The following is a 17,049-nucleotide window of genomic DNA, read 5'->3' as shown; positions in this document are numbered from 1 at the left end:
GGAAAACCTAATGGGTCCAGGTGCTCGAAAACTAATAGGGGGATGTCAGAAGGACGCCAGCACCAGGTTGAAGGGACACCGACTGGCCACGTCTGGAGCAATCTGAGTGTCAAAATGAAAAATGACAGGAATAGATTAGAATGTATTGAACAAAATTGAGTCCCTACTAAAACTGTGAGGGGAAAAAAGGAAGAAAAAAGAAAAGGAAGAAAGGGGAGGGAAGTCTCTTGTTTAACAAAAGAAAGCCAATTAATAGATATGGAAAGAATAATGGAAGCAGGAAATCACTCTTTACAACCACCATAGAAGTAATTGATTCAGGCAATGATTCATCAATGAATGTAAAAGTTAGTAGGTGGAAAAAGAACAAAGTCGTCTCCTTTGCAAGGACATGGATGGAGCTGGAGGTCACTATCCTTAGCAAACGAACACAGGAACAGAAAACCAAATACCGCCTGTTCTCACTTCTAAGTGGGAGCTAAATGATGAGAACACATGGACACATACATAGAGGGGAACAACACACACGGGGGTCTATCTGAGGGTTGAGGGTGGGAGGAGGGAGAGGAGCAGAAAAAATAACTAATGGGTACTAGGCTTAGTACCTAGGTCATAAAATAATTTGTACAACAGTCCCCTGTGACATGAGTTTACCTGTATAACAAACCGGCATGTGTAACCCTGAACCTAAAATAAAAGTTTTTTAAAAATTTTTGTATTAGGTGGGTAAACAGGATATTCCCACAATATCTGTTGCTTACACATTAATTATAAAGGCAAAAAGGTACTTTCATGTTGGATCAATTCAGGGTATGCCACCTTCACCAAAGGGTCCAACTTACACCGATGAAAACTGTGATCCTGTGATCACATGATATTACCTATATCTTGCCAAAAATCTGTAGCCTAAATCAAAGTATCCTGAAACATTTTAGACAAATCCAAATTGACCCAAATTGAGAGGCATCTTGCAAAAACAACCTGTACCGTTCGAAAATGTTTATCTCAGCAAAGACCCAAAACACTGGGAGAACACCAAGTGAAGATGAAGGCAGAGAGGAGGGTGACATTTCTACAAGCTAAGGAAGGTGGAAGATGGCCAGCAACCACAGGGAACAAGGCGGGAGGTAAGGGACAGAGGCTCCCTCCCAGCCCTCAGGAGGAACCAGCCCTGCTGACACTTCCAGCCTCCAGGACTGTGAGAAAATCCATTTCTGCTGTTTAAGCCACCAAGCCTGTGGTCCTCTGTTACGGCAGCCATGGGACCTCATGTACCCTCCAAGTGGCTCTCACACGGCGGGTGGAGTTGCCAGGTGAGCAGTTTCTGGAGACAGACTGCCTGTCATTTAGTCACTCTACAGGTGAGTAGAGATTGCCCTGTCATTTAGTCACTCTACACATGAGTAGAGGTTGCCCTGTCATTTACTCACGCTACAGATGTGGGCGAAATCCCAACAGCACTGTCCCTGTCACCTTGCCTTTACAATAGGAATAACAGCGACACTCACACGGCTGTCGGGCAGGTTAATTCTGTGAATACTTGAGAAGTGCTCAGAGCAGTGCCTGATGACTCGGTAAGTGCTATAGAGTGCTGTTTATTATCGTTACCATTATTATTTGGCTCTGGCTGTGGCTTTGTTCTGAACTTTGGAAGATCTCAGGTAAGGGTGTTGTCATGGTGGGAAAAGCTTTAGTCGAGAAGAAAAGCTCTTCTCAGCTTCTAGACCCAGCTCTGCCACGTTGGCTGTGTGACCCGGATGGAAGCACAGAATTTCTCTAGGCCTCGCTTCCTCTTTTGTAATATGTTAAGTTAAAGTCAGTCTCCAACACCCCGGGGCCCACTCTGTCCAGGCTGACTCAAAGCACACAGGCTCTATGGGTCCCTTCAAGGAATGTGGATAGAGTGTCTGGTACGCCAAAAAACCCACAGGAGATTCTTTAGAGGGATCTAAACTTTAAAGTTATGTCATTTAGTCAAGTTAAACTATATACATATAGACTTGACACTTTCAAATACATTGTGGATTTGCTGGGGGAAAAAATGAAGCATTATACTTCCACTAAGACTGGAAGAAATTCAGGGAGACCTGAGGCCCTCCTGCAAGATGAGGACCTGCTTCATACTGGCTCAGTGGGTGGAATCCAGCTGAAACAGTGGTGGGTAAAAGCTACAGAAAAAAATGTTTAACTCAAGCATTTCTCTCCAAACTTGATGCTCTTTGATGATAAATAATTGGCAAGATTCTAAATGGCTTTCAAATGTAATAAGAGAAAAAAACTTTAAGATGGAATTTTAAAAGCAGATGAGGGTATAAGATTATTAAGCTGCATGATTTATAATCCTTTGGGTATATACCCAGTAATGGGATGGCTGGGTCAAATGGTATTTCTAGTTCTAGATCCTTGAGGAATCACCACCCTGTCTTCCCCAATGGTTGAACTAGTTTACAGTCCCACCTGCTATAAAGACACATGCACACGTATGCTTATTGTGGCACTGTTCACAATAGCAAAGACTTGGAACCAACCCAAATGTCCATCAGTGATAGACCAGATTAAGAAAATGTGGCACATATACACCATGGAATACTGCACAGCCAAAAAAAAGGATGAGTTCATGTCCTTTGTAGGGACATGGATGAAGCTGGAAACCATCATTCTCAGCAAACAAACTGATCGCAAGGACAAAAAACCGAACACCACATGTTCTCACTCATAGGTGGGAATTGAACAATGAGAACACTTGGACACAGGAAGGGGAACATCACACACTGGGGCCTGTCGTGGGGTGCGGGGATGGGGGAGGGATAGCATTAGGAGATATACCTAACGTAAATGACGAGTTAATGGGTGCAGCACACCAACATGGCACATGTATACATATGTAACAAACCTGCACGTTGTGCACATGTACCCTAGAACTTAAAGCATAATAATTAAAAAAAAAAAATTATTAAGCTGACAGCAGATGTGATTGGCCTTATCATCCCTACCCGAAATCAAGGTTGTCATATGGTTTTTCCAGGCACCGTGGATGAAGGAGTATTCTACATAATAGTGAAGCATGAAATAATCATTCATTTCATGTAAAGCAGAAAGTCATCACTTACCTTGGGGACGCCGAATCACAGTGAGATTTACAGTTGCAGACTTGCGGGCCTTCGGGCTCTTCCAGGTAGCCACACATGTCAAAGTCCCATTGCTCTGTGGGGTCAGAGCCAGAATGCTCACTGCACTTTGAAGGTCGCTGGGCTCCGGAACAAAATAATAGCTTGAATGGCTGACCAGGAGACCGAGCTCCCAGGAAATATTCGGGAGCCGGGTCCAGTGCGAGGCTCGACAAGTAACTTTGCAAGGCTCATTCTCAGTGACTACAAGATTAACATTGGGAATGAACAACTCTCCCATAACTAAAGAAGAAAAGAGAGAAACACACTGAAGACATGACTGTGCCTCTCACTTCTAAGTTCTCTTTTTCTCTCTTTTTTTTTTTTTTTAAGTTTTGCTTCAAATTACGTTTTGTGAGACCTATTTTCCCAAGCCCAAAGGGGCTGTGTCTCTACTGGGAAATCTTAACTCAGATTTTATCTGGGTCTTTTTTGCATACCTGCCAGGGTCTCTGAAGAAGGTGAGGTTGCTCACAAGAAAGCACAAAGTTACATAGAAAATGCTTCATAAAAGTCAGAAACCAGGGGAAATAATTATATGGGAAAGGAAAGGGAGAGTGCGTGCCATAGGGGGCTATGCAATACCTGAAGTGAGCTACAGAATTATCTTGGGCTGTCCAGGGAGCAAAGCGAAAAAGAGAAACGAGCTTCACCTTCTTCTCACTGTGACGAGGACACAGCCCAGAGTGGGACGCAAGTCTCCCCTGGAGTTCTGGTCATTCAGATACATTTTTATTTATTTCTAGGGGCATATGGTCTTAAACATAACTTCCTAGGATATTGCCTTAACACAGGTTTCTCATTACAAATTAAATCAAAATCCAATCTAATATTTACAGAAATAACTAACCCAAATCATGTGTCAGAATAACTTAGATAAGTTATTTTTTATTAAGAACACTCTTGCATAGGTCAGCATTCATACTGAAAACAACCCATATGAAAATAATACTTGTTTTCACAAGTGTGACTAAAACAACCTGAGGATTGGCCCCAGTAAAGACAGCGTTAGTGAAATATATATATATATACACATACATATAAATGTCCAAGCAAAAACATGCTGAAACTCTGGACTATACAACATAAGGGAAAGAATACTAAACTAAGAATCAAAAACTTTCTTACCAATCTTGGTTCTGCCAGAAAATTGTCATCACTTTGGGCAAGTCACTGAATTTTTTTGGCTCTCTTTGTTGTACTTACTGAATGAGATAGTTTGACCAGATCAGCACTTCTCAAACATTTTGGTTTCAGTACCTTTTACACTCTTCAAAATCACTAAGGACTCCAAAGACCTTTCATTTATGTGAGTTTTATCTACCAACATTTATCATATTTTATATTAAAGTTAAACAATTATTTTAAAGTATATATTTAGAAATAATAATTTATTACATGTTAATTTTGATTAACATATTTTTATGGAAACGAATCACACTTTTAAACTAAAATAATAAGAGGAGTGACATTGTTTTATACTTATATAAATCTCTGTAATGTCTGGCTGGATTCTCATAGCTGTCTCTTCATTCAGTCTGTTGCAATATACTGCCTTGTTTGAAGGATATAATGAAAACCTGACTTCGCACAGATATGTAGTTGGAAGAGTGAGGAGTATTTAATAGCTTTGCAGATAATTGTGGATATTCTTGAATACTGTACCAAAATCTATTTTTTTTTTTTTTTTTTGGAGACAGACTTTCACTCTTGTTGCCCAGACTGGAGTGATGCCATCTTGGCTCATGGCAACCTCCACCTCCCAGGTTCAAGCGATTCTCCTGCCTCAGCCTCCCGAGTAGCTGGGATTACAGGCATGCACCACCACGCCCAGCTAATTTTGTATTTTTAGTAGAGATGGGGTTTCTCCATGTTGGTCAAGCTGGTCTCGAGCACCCGACCTCAGGTGATCCACCCTCCTCAGCCTCCCAAAGTGCTGGGATTACAGGCGTAAGCCACTGTGCCCAGCACTTTTTTCTTTAAGAGATGGAATTTCACCATGCTGCCCAGGCTGGTCTCGATCTCCTGGGCTCAAGTGATCTGCCCGCCTGGGCCTCCCAAAATGCTGGGATTACAGACATGAGCCACCATTCCCGGCTGAGGTTTCTTAAATGTTTTTTACACAGTGGAATCTGAAATTCTATCAAGGAACTTTCATTTTCTGTTATGTTAAAACCCATTGCACTATCTGGCACTTTGAATGGACCTTTTATTCTTGCATGAATTTATTACACTTCAGTCATCTGGAAAATGCTGTTCTGCTGAGTCATGCAGACCGTCCCAATGTACAGTGGAAAGTTCTCCTGTGCACTTGTGAGAATAAGAGTGAAAAAGGCAACAATAATACGAATCTTCATAGTTCTGCTGAGTCATGCAGACCTTCCCAATGTATAGTGGAAAGCTCTCCTGTGCACTTGTGAGAAGGGTGAAAAAGGCAACAATAATAGGAATCTTCATATTATTATGAAAACAATCATGACTTCACAGACCACCCTGAAAGGACCTCAGGGTGCATCGAGGAGTCCCCAGAGTACAGTGAACTGGGTCAGCTCTGAAAGATTTTTTGCTCTGAAATGTTAGCTTCCCAATTATTCCTTCCTGAATATTCCCTTGGAATAAGAAAGGAAGTTTTGCTAATTCAAGGGCTACCGTAAATGCAACAAGGAGAGGAGAAAGCGTTTGTCCCTTAAGTCTAAAGGATTTTGTGTTTGTTTTGTGTGACAGAGATGGTTTAAGATGTCAGAACTGGGAGGAATGATATTGTCTCAGTTAATAACAGAAACTTTTGAACTCAAGTCCTTGCAGCCCTCAAAACATAAGAGGTCTAGAATTTGGTGTTTGATTGACTGGTAGATAAGGCAGCAAGTGGACCAACTCAGCAATCTGAAGGATTTCCTTTTTCTGTGTACAATTGGGATTCCACCTTCCCCCACCGGCTTTCACAAAGGTTATCCAGTAGCATGACGAACACTTTATACAAAAGTGATACTAGAATATTCCCATGGATTTCAGATGACTCAATTTGGAGTTATATCATCTCTATTTTGTTGACATATAAGGAGGGGGAAAAATCATAAAATAATTCATGGTTGTTTCCTCTTTTTTCAAGATTCTTTCTCCCTTGAGGGAGACCCTGTTGCTCAGAGAACATTTGCTCCTCTAGGAACTAAGTACCATTCAGAGCAATGACACGAGGATAAAGGGATGCAGTTCTGTCCAAGCTCTATAGGTTCCTCTCGCAATATCTTGGAGAAGTCTTTGCCTCCTCTAGATGCTTGCTCTTCCATCTGTATTAAAACCAAAAACTACCATAACTACCAATATATAAAAAGTCATGTTGGGGGATTCAGACAAATTTGTAGACTTGTGACTTTGGGAAAACATGCTGCAAAACCACATGGTTTCTGAATGTGATGTGTCCTAAGTATAGCAGTAATAAGCCATGCCTGTGATCCTGTTTCCCTGCTCCAGAGATGCCCTCCTTCTCTCTTGCTTTCCCATTCTGTCCACCATCTACAGACCTGGAAAGTACATCTTCAATGGCACCTTCTCCATGAAATCATCCATGAAGGCTTTATTGACTCTGTCAAGCTCCCCTCTTGATTGGAACCCGAGTTTGCCTCCCTTCCATCTCACGTGCCAGCATCTGGGTGACTGGCATCCCTATTATTTGTGCAACTTGCATTATCCACTCTTCTTGTGAGGTTTTAAAAGAAAGAAATTGTGTCTTATTCCATTCCTCTTTGAGTCACTCTTAAATACCCAATACAATGGCATCCCAATACAATTGGGAACACAATAAATAATAGCAAATGGCCATACAGTGATTGCTATGCACCAGGTGTGGTAAAGGCTTTTCATAGACCTACTCATTTGACACCACAGCAGCCCTATGATGAGGACACTAGGACTCAAAGTCATTAAGTAATTGTGCCCCAGGTCACAAATTGTCATAAAGCGGTAACATGGACCCAGGCAGCCAAGCCCGAAGTCTGCACTCCTGACCACTAGAACACTCTGGCTCCCAACTTAACGTGCACGGAATTACATCAGACAGGACTTTGGAGTCATCAAACCATCTTTAGTCATTTTTTCACCTGATCCACACAGCAAACCCTTGAGGTGGGCTGGGAAGATTCATCTCCAGGTTAAAAATGAAGAAATTGAGCCATCTCAGGGGTCTCTCTGATCGATAACTGATGAAGCCAAAACCAGAATTTATATCTTTGATTCTTTTTCCTCTGTTCTTTCTCTTATATCACAAATTATCATAATAAGAATCTGGTCGTGCAAAATAGGCCAACAGTCCTAAATAGCCTTATAAAATCACTTATTTAGAAAATACATTGTGCCCCTAATTAAACTACACAAAATTAAAAACACACAAAAGTAAAGACACACCAATTTAGCTAAATTTCTAAAGTAAGCAAACATTTTTTAAAGCACAAATAGAAATAGGTAAACATGTCTCCACCAAAGGTTATGAAATCTGATTTAATAGCAACATAAATATGAACAAAATCTTTGGGAATTTCTTCCAGACAAGTAAATACATAGAGATAAGAAATAATTTATAAGATATAATATATTCTCATAAGAAATGCTGCCATAGAAATCAGGAACTCTATATCTTTAAGTAGAGTATAAATACACTTGTAAAGAATGCAAAGTGATTAAATTTTGGTAAGACTATTCCAAATCTTTGTAAAGCATCCTTTTACTTTTTTACTGTGAAACATTATCTTCAGCACCTCCAAATTACCTCTAAAATGAAAAATAAGCTATCTATTATTATAAATTTTGTTTATTCTTTCCTTTTCTCTCAACGACTTGATATACTTGGTGAACACACAACTTTGACTGTAGCGACTATCCCACTGTAATTGAAGGCAGGGTACAGAAATAAGTTGGGGGGATTCTGCTTGGAAGAGGAAAACGTTAAAGCATACTTCAGAGTTGATAAATGATGTAAGCAGAGAAATATGGTCATGTACATGGAAAAACTAGAGAAAGGGCAGTGATTGCCAACTGTCTCTAAATCAAAGAAAAATGACTGTGACTAGCCCCAGAAGAATTACAGGATATATTTCCAGAAAGGCTATTAAATACTGAAATGGATTCAAAGGGGAAGTGATAAAATCTGTCTCTATTAGTCTTAACCAGAAAAAAAAGAAGGAAAGCAAAGATGGAAGGAGAGAAGCAATGAAGCAGGAAAAAGGGAAAGAAGGGAGGAAGTGAGGAAGAAGTGGGATAAATCAACAAAACAATAAACGTTAGTCCATCCAGAATAATTCTAAGCCTATTGCCAACTGAAGGCTAGAGCACATAGGAGGGAAGAAAGAGAGGGGGAGAAGGGAAGAGGAAGGGAGGAGGCAGGGAGAGCATGAGGGAGGAAGGAGGCGACAAACCACAAAGCATTCATCCGTTCAGAATGATTGTACGTCAACACCAACTGAAGGTAGACCACATCTGCCATCATACGCAGCATGAACTTTAGAAGGTTCTTCCTGCCGTCTGACATTTAACCCGATGGACTTCAGATGTGGCATTCAGAAGCCACCTGCATACACACCTTGGACCGTAAGGGAAGCAGATCCATGCAGGCGACTGTTCTGGAGGCTGCATCTGACGTTCCCCGAATCACTGGGCTGCACATTGTGGATGATCATCTCCGAGGTGAAGTTCCCACCCTGGTCATACCTCTGAGAGGTGAAGCGGTCATTGGTGATGATGGGCTCCATGGGCCTGATGCTCAGCACCACCATGTCATTGAGAGCCCACATGATGAGCTTCCAGCCCTGTGAGACAGTGCAGTTGAAGCGAGCCTGGGAGCCCTTCAGGACTGTTACATTTTGGGGGCCTTCTATGACTTCATTACCGGATCCAGAATCTGGAAGGCAGCCAATTTTTCAAGTTGGTAAATGAATGGATCTCCATAAATCAACTGTGTGCTGTAACCTTTCTGTATTTATCAGTGGTAACCCCCAGGGTTACCATCCAGTGGCTCAGACTCTGTGTCTTTTGGATCCTAACACCAGCTCTCCCCGGCAGATCAGGAGCTTCCGGTGGAAGCCACGGCCATGCCCTCCTTTCCACTCTACCCCCTAACTCTACAGCTGTATTGGGTTGAACAGTATTCCTCAAAACACATGTCCACTGGATCCTCAGAATGGAACCTTTGAAAATAGGGTCTTTGCAGATGTAATTAGGTAAGGATCTCAAGACGAAATCGACCTGGGTTTAGAATGGGCCCTAAATCCAATCACAGGTGTCCCTGCAAGAGAAATGCAGAGTGAGATTTGAGACACAGAGGCCTGCGGAGAAGAACACCATGTGAGGATGGATGCAGAGACCGGAGTGATGCATCTACAAGCCAAGGAATGCCAAGGATTGGAGCAACATCAGAAGCTAAGGAAGAGGCACAGAAGACCTTCCCTCAGAGCCTCCATAAAAAACCAACTCTGCCAACTGGCAACATCCCAGGATTGGCATTCACAGCAGTGGGGCTGGGACCCAAACTCAGACCTTCCCGCTCTGAATTTCATTCTCTTTTCTCTTCTGATGTCATTCAGAGTTTATAGCGAGAAGACACCCTGGCCACCACAGACCGTGGCTTCTCCTCATTCGTGCCCACCCTATCAATGAGACGGCAACACGTCCTACTACCTTCTGGTGTTGTGGGATCCCTGTGGGTGAACCAGGTAGCCTGCCATCATATACACTGGGTAGCACCCAAAACTGCAGCTCCTCCCTTTCCTTCTGTCTTGTAAAGTCAAACTGTAAGGTAGGCCAGGCGCAGAGGCTCACACCTGTAATCCCAGCACTTTGGGAGGCCGAGGTGGGCGGATCACCTGAGGTCAAGAGTTCAAGACCAGCCTGGCCAACATGGTGAAACCCCGTCTCTACTAAAAATACAAAAATTAGCCAGGTGTGGTTGTGGGTGCCTATAAGCCCAGCTACAGGAGGCTGAGGCAGGAAATCACTTGAACCCGGGAGGCAGAGGTTGTGGTGAGCCAAGATCGTGCCACTGCACTAGAGCCTGGGCAACAGAGCAAGACTCTGTCTAAAAAAATGGCACAGCAGGTTCTAAAAGAATCTCATTATAGCCCTAAAGGTTTCTGGGGAGGAATCACACCGTTGGACACGCAGTAGCACATTAGCACTTCACCTGCATACCCAGGCACATCATGGGGGCCGAACTGCCCCTGCAAGAACGACAGGTGAAAGGGAAGGAGTAAGCCGCCACCAGGAACAGTTCCCTCCAGAAGCAGGACCAGCAGGCGAGGATGCCATGGTGGAGGAGGGGCCCACTGGCTTGGGAGAAGCAGAACTGAAGAAGGTGAGAGTTCACTAAGGCTAAGCCAGCGTTTGGATAAACATGATTACTACTCTTTGTTTTGTCCCCGGACATCATTACAAAAAAAGAGAGAGAGAGAAAGTATGACTTTAAAACACAACTCAGATTAGGTATTCTCCCTGACCTCACGGCAAGTCTCTCTGATCCAAGATCTCTTTGATCTTTGATTTTTGTTTTAAGTGTGAGAAATGGAATTTAAAAACAATTCCCCCAGGGAAGCCGCAATGCCCTTTCCATGAACTCTGAATTGCTTGTTAAGAAGAGAAAATAGCCAAGCCTGCGCCCCAAGGGTCCATGCTGTAATAACCACACTCCTCCTGCACTCCCACCCTGGGTCGATGGCAGTCGAGTGGACAGAGCCTAGCGGGGTGAGTGTGGGGATGATGGATGGGTGAGCCCCAGCCTTACCCAGTGAGAAGCCCGGGCCATGCAGCGCCAACAGAACCAGCATCCCTCTGAAACCACAGTTCCTTCCAATGCCTTGTGAGAAGTGCTGAGATTATTTCACTCCAAGGCCAATCTTTATGTACCCTGGAGGCCACACGTGTCACTACGGAATCATACAATCTGTGCAGCCCACATAACCCTATTCTGCAGCTGGGAGATGAAAAGGAGGAAGGAGGGAACTGCACCAGATGGAAATTCCTTGACTTTGATGTGACTTTCAGGTGAAACAGGAGGTATCCAACTCTAAACACCAAATTCCCCTGACTGTATTACCTGTGTTTAGCTAGGCATTTAGCTCTAACTGTTTAAGAGCCACAATGATCAGCATTTTTCTACACTGCAAGGTCAGGCAGTGAGATGAGGAAGGCTAGCCAAACATTTCTTCAGAATAAACACTGGAGGAAGGTTAATGTCCTTGCTAGAACAAACGCTAAGTAAACCACGCTACAGCTGTGCCTCAAGACTCAGGAGCCATATTTCTGGTCACTTTAGGTCCTGGGAGCTCATCCCTCTCTCAGCTGTGTCTTATCGGCGGTAACCTTCCCCTACACAGAATAGGAGAAAACTGTAAAGAAGACCTTGAATCCAACAATCATCTGCCTCACTTAAAACCTCCCTTTCCTCTTTCCTCTCCCTTTTGCTTTATAGAGCAGACAGTCAGATGGGGGCAGAGCACTGGGAAAGATCAATGTCTCCTCCTGCCTGGGAACCTCCCTGTGGCCACTAGCTAAGGTTGTCACTAAGGACCGAAGGCTGATCTTTTTCTTCTCTTGCCCAAATTCTTATCTAAGGGACTGGGGAGTCCACCTTACAAACCATAAAGTCTCATCAGAGGGGTTTCATTGAACCCTATATAATGCGGCCTGCTTTCCAACCTGATTCTGGCACAGCGTCACATGACAGGTAAAGAAGTGGTCCAAAACAACTGCTTAGTGATTATGTACTGAGGGAATAAACATGTTGGTTGAGTTCTATATAACCCATTATACAGTAGGCAAGGTGGCAAGGAGAGGGCTGGGAAGAGCATTACGCGTGCACACACAGGTTGATAATGGATATTCAGAGTGATATCTACAAATGAAAGACTTCACCCATGGGTAGGTAGTGACTTTCCAATGATGAAAGGATGAACGCGCTTATGGTTCATTGCTGGGGTTTGGGATGGACATTCAGGAGCTCTGAATGTTTTAGCCCATATACTCTCCTCCTAGAAATAATACCTCTGTAGGCCCTCTCAACCCAGATCCCTCCATGCCCTCAAACAGGCATATTCCCTAGCCTTTTTGAGTATGTGAGTCCTAGCCACAGTTTCAAATGAAGTGCAGTGGTGCGACCAGCTCACTGCAAGCTCGGCCTCCCAGGCTCAAGCATTCTCCCCTGCCCCAGTTCTCCCAAGCAGCTGGGACTATAGGCGCGTGCCACCAGTACCAGCCAATTTTTGATTTTAGTAGAGGATGGGTTAATTGTGTTAGTCAGGAGGACCTCCACCTCCATTCTGGGATCTGCCCACCACCCAGCCTCCGAGTGCTGGATTACAGGCAAGCAGACAGCCTCAGAACCAGCCTCTAAGCCTCCCTCAGAGATTTCAGGGAAAGTGTCCTGGAACACCAGACCATGTTCATCCATTTGCCCACCAAATTTCTTTTTAAAGAGTTTTGCAACGTTGGCTGAAATAGATCCAGCAGCATACAATGCCATAGGCCTAAGATGTATATTGAGGGTGGTTTGTTAACCCTACAGTCAGTCCCTAAGCTCTATACAAGCAGGGACCTTGTCTTCCTCTCCATTCTACAAACAAATGTTTAACAACCACCTCTGGAACACTTTGCTTGCTGCAGGCCTTTAGAATATCTTCATCCCCAAACACATTTTGGCACCACATTATGGTGCTCTTAGATTTAATGTATAAACAGACCCAAAGCCAAAATGTCACAAAACAGTTCCTAGGCAGGCAACACGCTCTGATACTGCCCATTCTATTCTATTCCATTTTATTCTTTCAAACACTGTCATGGCCAGAATTGTAAAACACATTGTCTAGCCACCTAAAATAGAGTAGATATGTTTGTAAAGTACAACACATGCAAAACGTGTCTACACAGTTAGAAGTCAGAATGGCGGGCCGGGTGCGGTGGCTCAAGCCTGTAATCCCAGCACTTTGGGAGGCCGAGACGGGCGGATCACGAGGTCAGAAGATCGAGACCATCCTGGCGAACACAGTGAAACCCCGTCTCTACTAAAAAAATACAAAAAACTAGCCGGGCGAGGTGGCGGGCACCTGTAGTCCCAGCTACTCGGGAGGCTGAGGCAGGAGAATGGCGTGAACCCGGGAGGCGGAGCTTGCAGTGAGCCGAGATCCAGCCACAGCACTCCAGCCTGGGCGACAGAGCGAGACTCTGTCTCAACAACAACAACAAAAAAAGAAGTCAGAATGATGATCACTGGGATGGGGTGGAGTGCCTGGAAGGGAGCTGTCCAATGAAGGTTCTCGGCCTCAACGTCGGACATACAAATATGCTCGCTTTGTGAAAAGTCACCCAGCTATACCTTTATGACATGTGCCCCTTTCTGTATGTCTGTTATTCTTCAAATAAATGCCTTCGAGTCACTGCCATCAGGAATGCAAGAGGAGTTTATTATCTGGTTGGGAACACAAAACTAACAGCCGCCCCCCCGAAGCAATGGAAACTAAACAAACCTAATGAAAACCAAAGCTGGCTGTGAAAACCCCAGTTCCTCCCAGCACCCCAGACTATACGCTACACCTCTCGCATAGAAAGTGGTCTGACCAGGAGACCCAGGCCTTGCACGCAGGAGTTCACTCCAGCTGACACCGCTGGAGAGCGCTGGAGTGTGTCACACACAACAGAACCCTTCCCCTGTCAGTAAATGGAAACTGGGATTCTCGCCCTGAAAATGGCAAGGGTTAGGAGGCTTCAGGGAGGAGGTGATTTCTGAGTCAGGTTTTCCTTGAAGGCCAGAGAGAAATTGAAGAGGTGAGAAACCAGGGAGGGGAAGGGACATTTCAGCAGGTGCAACCACTTGTGGGAAGGAACCGAAGGCAGACTCCCAGGACAGTGATGGCCCCGATGAGGATGGGGGGAGATGCCATGCCCCTGAAGGACCGTTCTGGGAGTCGAGTCGATGCAGGAGGAAATGGGTCACACAGAAGAGGTCGCCATGGGAAGGTCTGCAGTGGGAAGTGGCTGAGAAAGACTCTTCTGGCAGTTGTGTGTTCCAGCAGCCTCCTGTGGCCCTTGTCTTCCCCCAACACTCCAAGCGGACATTGGTGAACAGCCCACAAAGCTCAGGCGACCCCTACCTGCCAGCCCAGCCAGGACGACCAGCACGGTCAGAACAGCTTTCCCGTAGCTCTGCACCTCCATATGTTCTCCCTGGCCCTGGGAAAATAAAGCGAGCAGGTAACTGCCCATCACTGACGAGCATCTACTGTTCAGAAGTCTTCTGTGCCACCCCTCCCCCACCCCCCAGCTGGTGTGTGCCCGTGGACACCTTAGATCGGCACATCACAGTGTAGACAGTGGCAGCCTCTCTTGGGAAGTGTTAGAAAGCACAGGCCGGGTGCGGCGGCTCACACCTGTAATTCCAGCACTTGCTGAGGCAGGTGGATCATCTGAGGTCAGGAGTTCGAGACCAGCCTGGCCAACATGGTGAAACCCCATCTCTACTAAAAATACAAAAATTAGCCAGGTGTGGTGGTGTGTACCTGTAATCCCAGGTACTCAGGAGGCTGAGGCAGGAGAATCACTTGAACCCGGGAGGTGGAGGTTGCAGTGAGCAGAGATCACGTCATCGCACTCCAACCTAAGTGACAGAGCGAGACTCTTAAAAAAAAAATGCACATTTCGGGGCCCACCTCAGACCTCCTGAATCAGAAACCCCTGGGGTGGGCCCAGAATCTTGGATTTAAAGAAGCTCTCCAGGTGATTCTGGTGCCTGGTCAAATTTGAAACTAACTGGATGAAATGGTCTTACCCCACCCGCAAGCGCACCTGCATCATGAAGGGATGCAGACGGTGTAGACTCACCTCTGAATGACTGACCAAAATGCAGAGCATGGGCTTATTACATTTGTTTCAGTCACTAATCCCTGAGAAAACAACTCCTGCCTTCATGAGTTGACAGTCTCAAAAGGGAAGACAGGCAACCAAATGAATACATAGACGACATGGCCTATCAGAAGGTGGCAATAGATGTGGGGAAAAAGAGGACAAGGAGGGGGACCAGCTACCACTTCAAACAGGGTGGTCAGAGAAAGGCCCCCGCGAAGCTGCACCACGCACAGCGAATGAGGTTAGACAACAGCCACCGCACTGGACACCTACACGAAGAACTTTCCCAGCAGAGGAAACAGCAGGTGCTAAGGCCCTCAGGGGGACTGTGCCTGCTGTGCTTGACCAACTGCAGAGAAGGCTCTGTGGCAGAGCGAGGGGTGGGTGGACGGAGTGAGGTCAGAGTTCAGGGAGGTCAGGATAGACGGGGTAAGGCCTGGCCAGACCATTGACGGCACATGAGGATTCTGCCATGTATACCTTTTATTCCTTCCTTCCAACCCCCTTTGTTCGTTGACGCCCTCTTGGTCACCCTCCACCCTTGCATTTTTTTCTGTTTGCTTTTTTCTCTCCCCTAGGAGAGGCTTATCCAAGACACTCACCAGTACTGATGTGTCCTCCTGGAAGACTCGGGGTTAGATCACCTATGTGCTGAACATGTCACGAACCACCTGCAGAACAACACTCCCTCAGCCTCAGGAAAGGGTCTCTTCATTGCAACCATTCCTCCACAGCACCAGTGAGTGGAGTCCGGTGACCCGAACGGTTCTCATTTCAGCTTTGGCATCTACACACATTCCACAGCCCTGCGAGGCTAGTCCACCCATCCCTCCAGAATATAAGGTGCCAGGTCCCATTAGGGACTTTGAGGAGAGACTTTCTAATGTGCTGACAACACACATCCATGGCTCCAGTCTCCTTTCGTTTCGATAGGCCCTGGAAAGCAGATCCCACAGCTAACCCAGAAACAAAAAATACAAGAATTGAAACCGTGATGGGAAAACCACTGCCACACCTTGATCTGCAGACATCTCACCCAAGTTACTGAATGAAACCCAGAGTGTCAGCGTGAAGGACAGCAAAGATGCTCAGGCCCTTGGCCCACGTTTAGCATTTAATGTCAGCGTGAAGGACAGCAAAGATGCTCAGGCCCTTGACCCGCGTTTAGCATTTAAGTGCACTACTGGTATTCACAGCCTCGAGAAAGAATGTGGGGTTTCCACCCCTTCATTTCTCCGAGGTCTTTGGAAAGCAAAATTCAACATGTGCATCAAACTATAACTACTCGTGTCTGTAATTTTTTGTTTGTTTGTGTTTGTTTGTTTGTTTAAGACCAAGTCTCGCTCTGTTGGTCAGGCTGGAGTGCAATGGCACGATCTCGGCTCACTGCAACCTCCACCTCCTAGGTTCAAGCAACTCTCCTGCCTCAGCCTCCCAGGTAGCTGGGAGTACAGGCACCCACCACCACGCTGGGCTAATTTGTTTTTGTATTTTTAGTAGAGACGGAGTTTCACCATGTTGGCAAGGCTGGTCTCGAACTCCTGACCTCAGGTGATCTGCCTGTCTCGGCCTCCCAAAGTGCTGGGATTACAGGCATGAGCCACCACTCCCAGCCTGTAATTTAATATAAGGTTTAAAATACATGTGCTGCAGCAGCATTTCATTGTGGGACCCAGCCCCTTGCAATAATCTACCATAGACTCAGCAAATCTCTACAAATATGCCTCAGTAGCAAGTTGTACAACAGCTGTATACAAAACAAAATGAAATCACAGCCTTCCCAGATTGATCCAAAATCTGGAATTATGAAGTGTCAAATAAATCATTCACTAATTTTTAAGGTTCAATTAACACAACTCCACAAGTAGTCACCTGGAACGTCAGGCTCTAGCAGAGGATGAAAGAGAAATTGAGTCATCCAGTTATTAAAAATTACATATTTTACCAAAAGCAGACACAGCAATCCCATTCCTGGGTATCTACCCAAAGGAAAAGAAGTCGTCAT

The 17,049-nt window shown here is 45.1% G+C and overlaps 1 protein-coding gene across 1 annotated transcript in view; it reads right to left on the bottom strand.

Annotated features, from left to right (window-relative positions):
• The window catches only part of IGSF5 (immunoglobulin superfamily member 5), a 36,689-nt gene extending 22,059 nt beyond the window's left edge, over positions 1–14,630 (bottom strand). Inside the window, exons 1-3 of the mRNA XM_021935503.2 lie at positions 14,294–14,630; positions 8,740–9,057; positions 3,111–3,410 (exon numbers count right to left, since the gene is read on the bottom strand). Of these exons, the coding sequence (XP_021791195.1) occupies positions 3,111–3,410; positions 8,740–9,057; positions 14,294–14,405 (730 nt within the window). The 5' untranslated portion in view covers positions 14,406–14,630. The remainder of the gene's footprint in view (positions 1–3,110; positions 3,411–8,739; positions 9,058–14,293) is intronic.
• Positions 14,631–17,049: the final 2,419 nt, after the last annotated feature.

The sequence above is a fragment of the Papio anubis genome, chromosome 4 (genome assembly GCF_008728515.1).
Source record: "Papio anubis isolate 15944 chromosome 4, Panubis1.0, whole genome shotgun sequence".
Lineage (NCBI taxonomy): Eukaryota > Metazoa > Chordata > Mammalia > Primates > Cercopithecidae > Papio > Papio anubis.
This window is presented reverse-complemented; position numbering and strand designations above follow the sequence as displayed.